This window comes from Scardinius erythrophthalmus, assembly GCF_964197995.2.
Source record: "Scardinius erythrophthalmus genome assembly, chromosome: 14".
Taxonomy (NCBI): domain Eukaryota; kingdom Metazoa; phylum Chordata; class Actinopteri; order Cypriniformes; family Leuciscidae; genus Scardinius; species Scardinius erythrophthalmus.
Genome location: NC_138234.1, coordinates 25,412,472 through 25,424,564, shown reverse-complemented (window position 1 = coordinate 25,424,564; position 12,093 = coordinate 25,412,472). Strand labels below are relative to the sequence as shown.

Genomic DNA, 12,093 nt, shown 5'->3' with positions numbered 1-12,093 from the left:
TGTTTTGGTTTAGCTGAAGCAGAGCAGACAGCAGCAGCTAACATCCGGCGTATCAACTGTGAGAGGTTTCGTCTCCTCTGGGCCGCCTTTCCGAGCTCCTGGCCTGACAGTTCACGCCACAATTGCCTTATCAAAGACATCAGTGTTATGGAAACATACATCTCGTTACATTAGCTTTGAAGAAATCACTCGCTCACTGATGAAATATGCAAAAAGTATGAAAGGTGATGCTAGGGAGGGGGGTTGACATGACAGCCTATCGCCAGAGGCGCACTTGTTAGAAATGTACACTCCCGAACAAAGCGCTAAGCAGGTTTCACAAGCCTGAGCGCGAGCCATGGGTGAAGTCACGTGATCCATCTTAAATAGTGTGTGTGCATGAGTCTGTATGAGGGTGAAGGTGAGAGACAGTGAGCTGCTTTATTCAGAAAGCATTTTTAGGCTTTTGAATGCACAAAAATGCACAGATTTGATAAACAGAGAACTCTGAATAACTCACCTTTTGTGTAATCTTGCCCTTCATGTCACGTATTTTCCGCTTTGCGTGATCTTTGGCCTTTCAAAAGAGAGAGAAAACTATAATCAATAGCTGAACAACAAAATTTGTGGAAAACTAACTACAACCAACAATGAAAGGTTGAAAAAGTAAGAGGTGAATCATATTAAAGGGATAGTTTTTTTTATGGTGTCATTATTTATTCACTACATTTTGTTCCAAACGTGTGATTTTTTCTTCATCTGCAGAACATAAAATGAGATATTTTGAGAAATATCTTAGTGTTTTTTATTTTTTTGTCCATAAAATGAAAGTCAATGGGCTCCAAAGTTGTTTGGTTTCCAACGTTTTTCAAAATATGTTTTCATGATCAGTACAGTACAGTACAGTACAAAGAAAGTAATATGACTGTCAATTATTAAGGTGAGTCACACGCAATCCATTCATTTCAATAAGTATCTGCTTCTGTGAGCTGTGCTTCATTCATCAATATACTATTGAAAAATAATTTTTTCTTCTTTCAAAATTTCTGCTAAATTCTGGTGGAAATGCTAATGTTACTGCACCTTTACACTGCAATGTTTGTAATTCTGCACTATAACTTAATCAATTAAACTTAAGTCTGTCATGTTCTTAACAACAGCATGCAAGAGTGTGGTGAATTACCAAATTCAGGCCATAAATCCAAGCCCACTTTTTTTTTTTTTTTTACGTTCTGCACAGATTTTGAGGAAAAACCATGGAATATATTGGTTGCCAAAATGTAGACGCAAAATTCTTTATACAAGCACATTACAGATGTCAGACTCAAATTTCTAGTAACTAAAATACAGATTTTTCAGGTTGAAAAGCATTTACATAAACACAATGGAACAAAAAAGAAGATATTTTGAAGAAAATTGGGAACCAAACAACATTGGTCACTACTGGCTATCACATACATCACAATACATGTTATAATATATAACAAAATCTCTCTAGTGTTCAACAGAAGAAAGTCATATAAGTTTGGAGCGACCTGAGGGTGAACAAATGATGAAAGAATTTTTTGGTGAGCCTGTCACTCACCCTCAAGTTGTTCAAACCTGTATGAGTTTCTTTGTTCTGTTGAACACAAAAGAAGATATTGGTAACGTTGGTAACCAGACAGTTGACGGTAGCCATTGACTTCCATAGTATTTTTTTTCTAACTATAGAAGTCAATGGCTATCGTCAACCAACATTCTTTAAAATATCTTCTTTTTGAATTTTTTGGGTGAATTATCCCTTTAATATCAAAATTCTTGTGCGTGTAAACATGGCCATTGTTTCTTGCAATATGAATCACCATAGTGTAATCCCACATCTGCTAATAGCAAATATTGTTTTCATAAATCTAAGCTAAGAATGGCTTTTCTTGTGTGATCTTACCATCTGAAGGTTTTTCACGACTGGTTTTGCCCTTTGCCGCTATGGAGAAGAGAACGTACGCATTTTCAGAGAACGTGCCAGAATTTTTCGTAAGATTTTTGCTGAATACATCTCACATAAAATATACACACTTTTACTCACACATCACAAATCAAATAAACACCTTGTTCCTCCTGTCAAAACCTTTGTTTTGCCCCAAAGCAATAAGAAACAACTATGCCATTAAAACAAACAATTAACCAGTTCTGTTCCCTACACAAGTGTGAAACCAGAGAGAGTGACGCTCTAGGAAGCTCTTATTGAAAGGTATGTTCTTGTCGGAATTTATCTCTCTTCCCGGGTAACATCGGTCTTTACCAGATGAATGCTGCCAGGCTAACACGCTAATGCGCGGGATGCTGCCGAGTTTACATCCCAAAGCCTTGACCGACATGATGGCGCTGCGGCCCTTTTCTTATGGATTTGTGTCAGTCAGAAGAGGTGAACTTTACACAAAACCTTTTGAAAAAGGCACTCCAGAGAACTAATTCGGCTCCGGCTGACGGATAGAGGGGGGGGGGATGCAAAGAGACAGTCAAAAAGAAAACAGGCGCGAGAGACAGCGCAGAGAGAGGTGAGAGGAAGACAGCAGAGGGAAGGAGAGAAGAAAAGAGTCCTTTTCTTTTGTTCAATCTATCGAGTAATGGCTGTGTTTCCTGCCAGAAGTCTCGTGTCATCTCCGATGACTGGCTGTCACATCATATCAAGCCTGTCTCAACATCTTAACTGTCCCACGCCACAGTTTTCACCATCTTCCCTGGCATCGCATCTCCACTTTCATGCGATTCGCTCAACTGGATATGTTTCATCACCTCATAACCGACGGGAAATAATAAAGGCGCTCAGCTGCTTTGGGCTTAATTATTCAACCGAAATTAACATTAACATTATGAGCAGAAAAAATAATAATTGCCTGCTGCTTACCACCTTGGTGTGAATCCACTGTTGATAAGACCTTGAATTACCTAAGAAACAGAACCGCATGAGAGTGTTAATAATACATTTAGAACAAAATATTATTTATCAAAAAATATTAGAAGAAATTAGTCATTTTATTCATCAAGAATGCATTTAATTGATCAAAAGTGACAGTAAAGGCATTCATAATGCTACAAATGCTTCCTATTTCCAATAAATGTAAAAAAAAAAAAATCAGTTTCTACAAAATTATTGAGCAGCACAACTGTTTTCCATTTTGATAATAAAACAGGTTTAGAAGGAATTTGACAACTTTTAAACAAAAAAGAAAACTCAACCTTGTTTCATTCCAAACCTGCATGTCTTTTATAGAGGGTTTTTATTTATTTTATTTTCATTGTGCTTTAACAACTGGTCACTTCTGTTTTATTTGTATGGAAAAGAGCAGCATGAACCTTCTTCAATATTTCTGATTTTGTATTCCAAAGTCAGTAAATAATGACAGAAATGTCATTTTGGAAGAGCTCCTTTAAATATTACATTTCAAAATGCCTAATGTTATTGTAGCTACTGTTTCCCAAGGGTAAAAGTAGTGCGAGTGTGTGCGAGCTGTTTTCACTCATTGAAAGATGGAGAGGTGGCACTCACTTCTACAGAAGCCCCCCTCTGTGATCTCCTCTTCATAGACGTCTGTAAAGCCCCTTCCTGCGTTTAATTTGGCCAGTCTGCCTTCAATGAACTGCCGCCATAAATTAAAGTATCACAGGTTATTAAGGAAGAAGGGGGATGGAGAACAACACCAAAACAATTCCATCTAGACTGCTCCAGACGTGGTCACTGTGTGTAATTTACATCAGGTGATGGATTAACATGGCAGAGGAGAATGTTGTGTGAGCAATGCCTTTTGGGAAGTTTAATTTCCTCTCTTGTCACGTAGAGGACATAAAAGGGATCTAATAAATATGCCCATTAAAACTAGGCCTATGAAATTTTCAGAAGTATGAAAATAAACATGATTTGAAAATATTTATAGAAGTATAATGAACCAAAAAAAAAGAAAAAATAATAGATAATTAGATATTAAAAATATTTTCTGAATATATAACATCAGATCAAATTAGTCAAACTTCAGTCTAGGTTTTTGTTTTTATGTCAATGTCTTGGAAAGATTTAAAGATTGTTTTGGAAGGATGTGGAAACTTATGTATTTTAAATATATAAAACAAACTCCCGAAACTAAATATAATACAGATAAATAATAAAGATGTTATGTAAAGGAATACAGATAAAACATATGTAAAGATATTAAAGTATGATATATAGTACAGTCAATAATTTTACCGGAAAAATAACGTATGCAAAATATGGGTTCTTGTGTAAACTATAATTTTATATACAATTTGAATTTCTGTTCATATTTATTTTTATTTAATGGTCTATAAACTCAAAAAAACAAACAAAGCTAAGACATTAAGGAATATATAAATGTTCTCAAGTTTATGGAAGTTTATTTAGTCTTCCAACTTATTAAAGTTATTAATCTGACAATTTTTGCATTCTTATAGGATTAATTAATAACATCTTATAAAAGGTACTAGACAAATGCTTGTATTTATGCATCATTTTATGTTTAAATGTATACATTATCACATGGTATATTTTATTTCATATAACGCATATAAAATATTCTTTAAATGCTTGCATGCTTGCATATATACTGTTTTAGAAATGTATAAATATATTTGTGTATGAAGTTAAAGTTTTTTTTCCATATCTTTTCAGCCAATGTTACCTTGAAGTTGTTTATTGTTGTAAGCCTAAGTAGATCAATAGTGATGCACCACTAATAAATCGGATGTGCTTCTTGATTTATGCACAAGTGCTTTGAACCGCCAAGAAGAAAACATTATTTTTTAATGGGACCACTGGAGTAACAGTGGGCCAGAACAGGTCTCAGGTGTCCCAGTAACAGGGTGAGGACATCTCTAGGGGTCAGCACCTTTCATTGGACTCTGCTACAGGGTAACTTCATTACAATCTCTTTAATGAGTGATTGGACCACAGGGTTCAGCCTCAGACACCCAATTAGAGCATGTGATCAGGTCAAATTTACACCTATCCAAAACCCTCATCCTTCAGTATCGTGTTACAGACACACTCTCGCCCCATTAATTGGACACTGCTCCTACCTATCTGCTTATTTAGTAGATATTTAAAGGCTGGTATCTAATAGAGCTGGGTATTGAAACAAATTTCATGATTTGATTGGATTTCAATTTACAAGCGTGTGATTCGATATCAATACATTTTGAATACATATCAGCTACAGTACATGCCAATTTTTCTCAAGTGAAAAAAGTCACTCTCAACTAATGATATAAACTACACAGGGAACCCTGTCAACTGGTACATTACTGTAATAGCAATGGTTAAAATTAACAACTTATTTGTATACAAACATTTAAATAGTTTTTTATAACAAAATTGTCAATGACTTTTTAATGATATATAATTATGTTTCTACTTCAATTCAGTTTTGAGATATGGTGGCATAAAAACATGTTTTTATGATGGATATATATAACTTGTGAAATATATAACGGACACAGTCACCTCTGATAACAGATCACTCTAAATTGTAATTTAGACATGCATTTTCTGTAAAGCTGCTTTGAAACAATATGTATTGTGAAAAGCGCTATACAAATAAATGTGAATTGAATTGAATTGAAGAACAGGTTAAGCAAAACATGTAATAGATATGTAACAGTAATAGTGCATATATATTCAGCACAAAGCTTCTCTATAGAGTTCCTTTTTTCTAGCTGACTAAAGAGGTTTTGGACATTAAATGGCTTTTCTGAGGTAAATGTTACGTGACATTTTTTACAAGCTGTTATTTTTTGTGTCTTTCCGCGGATGAAACACTGATTGAGCATTAACATTTCATTAAGTTGTATCATATCTTTTAACATACCTTCTGATGTTCATTAATGTTTATGTCATGCTTTAACTAGTAGTAAAGAGGAAGAGATGATCGGTTCATGCACGTTTGAACTGAAGTGGCTACAGTGATCCGTCACGGCACATTAAAGATATTTATTGTTTGTCAAAAGTAACAAAGCTTGTTGTGATTTATTGGATAGCAGGTGCGCTAAAATTAATATTTAGTGAAGTTCATAGACTAAAAGATTGATTCTTGGGATTTAAGTTCTTCAAAATAAGAATCGATTGAAATCTAGAAATCTCCAGCACTAGTATCTAGGAACAAACACTTGATGGAGTTGGTGACATTTGTTTTCTAAATTTCTTTATTTCATTATGCTATATTAACGGTGCACAAATGTTGCAAAACGCCATGTTAAGGGTAAATGCATTGAAAACTAGAATATAATAGATTTGTGATCTTCACATTTAATTATGACATGAACAAAAGGCATAATCACTAGCTAGAAAAACGTTTCCAAGCAACTAAATTTGCTGAATGCAACTACGCCGCATTAAAAAAAAAAACGCTGCATCTGAAGGTGTCAAGGGGGTAGTGATGAGAGTCTGGAGGAAGAACCAGTTAACCGGACCTGTGCAGACAGGGAGATGGGGAGATGCCAGAGCGCTGCGAGCTTTCTCTCGTTGGCAGGGTGATCGTGAGTTAGCATCAGGCGCTGGAAGCCGTGGAGGGGGGGGGTTAGGATACAGAAAGCAGGTCGCCGTTGACAGACTACCCCCGCAATCTCTTGGCAGCCAGCCTCTACTCGTTTCTAGGCAGGGCCAGCCTCCAAGCGGATGTGGTTCATGGTCAGAACGGGGCACTGCGGTGCTGGCCTTTTGCAGTACGGCCAAGTTGGAGATAAGGCCTCTCCCGGAGCTACTGCATGGGCGGGAGGTGGAGATGTCTTTGAACTGCTGGTCACTATCTGGGTTTTTGGAGGGAACGTTATGTGGATGGCGCGTCAAGACGGAGATGTGATTAAATGCGCAACTGCTCGTTCCGGGTATAAATTAAGACTTTAGCGGAGGGGGAAGGAAAGAGGCTCGATATCATGGCTATAAATAGAGTTGGAGGGAGCGATGGTTCAAGTGTAAGCAAGACAGTAATCCTCTTGGAGTTATTGTGCAATATGTTGAATGATTATCTATATAATATCATAAACTTGTCAACTAAATGAACAAATCAGGAACACTACAAATGTGTTTTTTAAGTAATTTATGGTTGAGGCTTAAAACTGTGAAAATCTCCTCCATCGTTTCCACTTTACCTGCTTGAAGAGTTGCAGGTTCACGGCCATCGCAAGGAAACTTCTCATGGTGCTGGAGCGGTGTGCCACGAAGCTCTTCTCGCAGAAGGTGATTGGCTCTCCCTGGGGACAAGAAAGCCAGATTTAATGACTATAGACAGTCCGCTATTGGCTAAAACGCCTGCTAACTGTGCTGCTTCATCCGAGTCTCACAGACAGATGTTTTGTTTGACTGCGCTCACTTGTTTATCATCATCACCCGTTGCAATCAATTACATCATGTCACATGAACAGAATACAAAAAAAAGTTGCCAGAAGAGATCTAAGGCTTGTTGAGAGGATACACTTTGCCCGTATGTGTGAATTAGAAAAAAAGATTTGAAATTGTTTTTGGGCTTATAGGGTTGAAAACAACATTTTTCTATGCAAATCGTTCGTAAAACCATCCCGACACAAATTGTATTGCATTGTTATGGTGGCCGAGAGAGCTCAACGCAACGCAACTGTAGAAAATACATGCAAATAGAAAAAACACCAGCAAATTAAGAAAACATCTTCATCACTTTGACAACACGTGCTGTGTTTAACAACGCGTTTCTGTATTTGGTTGAGTTGTGAGTATTTTCAGCACATTTCTATATTTGGTTGCATTGTGTGTGTTTGCGGCACATTTCTGTATTTAGTTGTGTTGTGAGTATTTGCAGCATGTTTCTGTATTTGGTTGTGTTGTGAATTTTTGCAGTGCCTTTCTGTATTTGGTTGCATTGTGTGTATTTGCAACAAGTTTCTGTATTTGGTTGCATTGTGTGTATTTGTTTGCGTTGTGAGTATTTGCAACGCATTTCTGTATTTGGTTGAATTGTGTGTATTTGCAGCACGTTTCTGTATTTGGTTGCATTGTGAGTATTTGCCGTGCGTTTCTGAATTTGGTTGCATTGTGAGTATTTGCTGTGCCTTTCTGTATTTGGTTGTGTTGTGAGTATTTGCAACGCGTTTCTGTATTTGGTTGAATTGTGTGTATTTGCAGCACGTTTCTGTTTTAGTTGTGTTGTGAGTATTTGCTGTGCGTTTCTGTATTTGGTTGCATTGTGTGTATTTGGTTGAGTTGTGAGTATTTGCAACGCGTTTCTGTATTTGGTTGAATTGTGTGTATTTGCAGCACGTTTCTGTATTTGGTTGCATTTTGAGTATTTGTTTGCGTTGTGAGTATTTGCAACGCATTTCTGTATTTGGTTGAATTGTGTGTATTTGCAGCACGTTTCTGTATTTGGTTGCATTGTGTGTATTTGTTTGCGTTGTGAGTATTTGCAACGCATTTCTGTATTTGGTTGAATTGTGTGTATTTGCAGCACGTTTCTGTATTTGGTTGCATTGTGAGTATTTGCCGTGCGTTTCTGAATTTGGTTGCATTGTGAGTATTTGCTGTGCCTTTCTGTATTTGGTTGAATTGTGTGTATTTGCAGCACGTTTCTGTATTTAGTTGTGTTGTGAGTATTTGCTGTGCGTTTCTGTATTTGGTTGCATTGTTTGTATTTGGTTGAGTTGTGAGTTTTTGCAACGCGTTTCTGTATTTGGTTGAATTGTGTGTATTTGCAGCACGTTTCTGTATTTAGTTGTGTTGTGAGTATTTGCTGTGCGTTTCTGTATTTGGTTGCATTGTGTGTATTTGGCTGAGTTGTGAGTATTTGCAACGCGTTTCTGTATTTGGTTGAATTGTGAGTATTTGCAGCACGTTTCTGTATTTGGTTGCATTGTGAGTATTTGCAGCACGTTTCTGTATTTGGTTGCATTGTGAGTATTTGCAGCACGTTTCTGTATTTGGTTGCATTGTGTGTATTTGCAGCACATGTGTTGTCAAATTTATGAAAATGTTTTCTAAATTTCCTGGTGTTTTGTCTATTTACAGTGTGTTTTCTTCAGTTGCAGTGCGGTGAGCTCTCTCGGCCACTCTACATTGACGCACTGAATGAGATTATTTATACTAGAAGTTTTTCAATTTTCACAGAAATTCGTTTTTTTTTTTATCTGTTAACTGTTTGTAAAACTATTCTTTATACAAATGACATTGAATGCAAATATTTATACATAGTAAACTATTCCTAAGCAAATTGTATTGCATTGTCCCACTGAATAGTACGCAACTATTTAAGAATGGTTTTACGAACAATTTTCAGAAAAATTCATTCTGCTCGAGTTTCACGAACAAGGCTCAATAGCAAGAAAGGCTAGCATTTCAAGCAACCTTTCTTTTTTGGTCTTTAATTATAATCCAGTTATAAATTTGTATAATTCATTTTCACAACAGCTAAGCGGCGTGGCTTAAAACCTGTCTGATCTGCGCATTTGTTACCATCGTTCTTGGTGCTCGGGGGTCAATAACAAAAGAGACCCATGAGGTATCACACTACGGTGACCTATATAAGTCCATGATTGCCGACTCTTGCATGGGAGCTAATTATGATTCCCTGCATTGTTTCATTTACAGCTCAGTTAGATGTCGGCGCTATGTTAAGGCGCTGAAGGGAAAGCATATGGGCTCCATAAAGCAGAGCGGAACTTCACACAGATGATTCGTTGCAAATGGAGGAAACTCTTTAGAAATGCAGCACACAGAATATACTGTAAGCCATTATCGCAGAACATGACAGTAATCCTGGTGAAATACTGGATGTGTAAAATCAAATACCACTATCACATTTCAGATACATGTAGGCTTTCTTCAAGAAGGAATGCTCTGAAATGATGCATAAAATTACTGATTTTATAGTAAAATATTGCAACTAATGCAATGTTTTCAACTAAATAGCTCTGCAACGCTGTCATTTCAAAGACATAAGGGTGTTTTGTCTCTGTAATAACAAAGTGAAATATTAATCAAAATAAAGCAGCACAAAGGCTGATTTTCAATCGTTCGACTTCTCAGACTCTTAATGAGATGGGGCCGACTGTCAAAAAGAGCGACCCATATTTGAGCTTGTGTTTTAAACCAAAAGCGAAGCAAATGAAAGTGGTGTGACTGAGGGCCTTCTATTTAAAAAAAGAAAGCATGAAAACAGTGGTAATTCCATGTAGATTTGCAGACAATGTGCTCAATTGAGGCAGCGCTTTGAAGGCTAAGAGTTTCACAGACTTGACTTCGAGCATATGTGTATTTTTTTCTAGCGGCGAAAAGACAGTTTGTGCACAACTGCTAAAACATCAATAATGTATCTTCGCTCTGTGGGTCTACACAAACCAATTACTCTCTGCCTTGCCAACAAAGATGGCCACATTTGACAAACAGAGAGCACACTTTGTTTTCCTCAACACCACTCACGTAACCGGGAGGCACATTTCAGGAGTTTAGAGGGTCTGAGAAGACCACGAAGGCCCTGAGACTTCAAAGAGACAGTCCAGGCTTTTTAACATCTGACATTTCAGCTATGCAGACAGGCCCACCTTTCCCTGCACCTGTTTTCCCCTTTCTTTCAGCCTTTCTTTCTCTTGAAATGGCTTTGACTGAAAAAATAAAAATAGGCCACTTCTTAGGTTTAACTGAAACATTCTTAAAGTCTACAGAAAAAAAAAAAAAAAAACCTCTGGTAAAAAGAAATATATATTTTAAAATAAAAAGTTGATAAACCCACGACATTTTTAGAGTCATTAAAACTTGTTTATATTTTAAAATAAAAAGTTGATGATAAACCCATATGACATTTTTAGAGTCATTAAAACTTACATATAAAAATGTAATAATGATTAAAATGATTTTGAAATGTGATCTTAGTCACTGACATAAGCACAAATAAAAATGCATAAATATTTATAAACGCATACTAATAAAATAATTAAATTATGTATCAAGATGGTACATTGGTGTTGATAAAGTGATGATAAGGTGATATTCCGTGCAGAGCTTGAAGAGAAGAGTGGTAGTCTTACAGGTTTATATCTCAGGGCGTCCCGATAGGAGCCAAACAACGCAGCCTGAGCATGCAGAAAGGCCCGAGCCACCCCGCTGCCTGTAGCGGTCGACTGCTTTTTCAGCTTACTCTTCAAACTGGAGACCTAAAAGAGGGAAAGAGAGGGAGAGAGTTAAATTAACACCTCTGAAATAGGTGGAGGAACAGGCAAACCCATTCAGAGTGTGAAGTGTCACATTTACAGGTCACCCCCCACCCTAAAAACCAAAGAAAGAAATCAAGAAAAGCCTTCTATCTCTCAAGAGCACCTGCTGCTCTGTTAATTGAAGCAATGGTGCCGTGTGCAGGGGTGGGGCCAGAGAGCAAAATGACTTTGGCAGAGAATCTTGGTCTCTCTTGCCCTTCTCTTTCTTACTAGCTACTTCCTAAATTCTCTCGACATACATATACTTTCATTATATGATTTACAATTATCTGCTACTGGTCTGCTTTTAGTTCCTTGTTGAATCCAGTCTGATAGTGATGAAAATCAACTTTTGAATGAAATGTGTTCTTTTATTTTTTCGGGGCTTAAAAATATTTTAAAGGTGGAAGAAAATGTGATTTAAGTGAAATAAATAAGCCTCCAGCTGAAGGAAATGCATATTCATGCCATTCTGGATTGCAGAATTAGAGGACGCAGGAGAAGTAAGTTAAATACTCTTACATTAGCAAAAAAATAAAATAAAATAAAAAATAAGATTAAAACAAATATGATGTTTAACTAAACATTTTTGCTTATTGGTATGGTTGAATTGGATTATTGAAGGTCAGCAGCAAAGACATTGGTTAATAAAGTGAGATTAAATACACAAAGTATATTTGTTTTTAACATTTAATTACTGCAGGTTTGCATAATATTCTGAGAAATATGTTTCTGTAATATTTTTGTGTGTTTTGTGTAAGTGAGATTAATAAATGCTTGTTTACATTTAGTTTAGAACTACAATAAGCATTATGTTCACACACACACACACACACACCATCTCTGCACTTACTCCCCATTTCTCTCAATGTGTCAGGACCGGTGTCAGTCAAAAAACTGGACGACAAA

General features: G+C 36.6%; 1 protein-coding gene across 5 annotated transcripts in view; it reads right to left on the bottom strand.

The window, feature by feature from the left end:
• The window catches only part of dennd1b (DENN/MADD domain containing 1B), a 93,852-nt gene that overhangs the window by 15,210 nt on the left and 66,549 nt on the right, over positions 1-12,093 (bottom strand). For 4 of the 5 annotated variants that reach the window (XM_081385274.1, XM_081385276.1, XM_081385277.1 and 1 more), the window contains 6 exons: positions 11,020-11,145; positions 7,120-7,221; positions 3,512-3,602; positions 2,870-2,910; positions 1,907-1,945; positions 500-556 (listed from right to left, as the gene is read on the bottom strand). In XM_081385274.1, coding sequence (XP_081241400.1) covers positions 500-556; positions 1,907-1,945; positions 2,870-2,910; positions 3,512-3,602; positions 7,120-7,221; positions 11,020-11,145 — 456 coding nt within the window. The remainder of the gene's footprint in view (positions 1-499; positions 557-1,906; positions 1,946-2,869; positions 2,911-3,511; positions 3,603-7,119; positions 7,222-11,019; positions 11,146-12,093) is intronic. The other variant, XM_081385275.1, reaches the window with a different exon arrangement.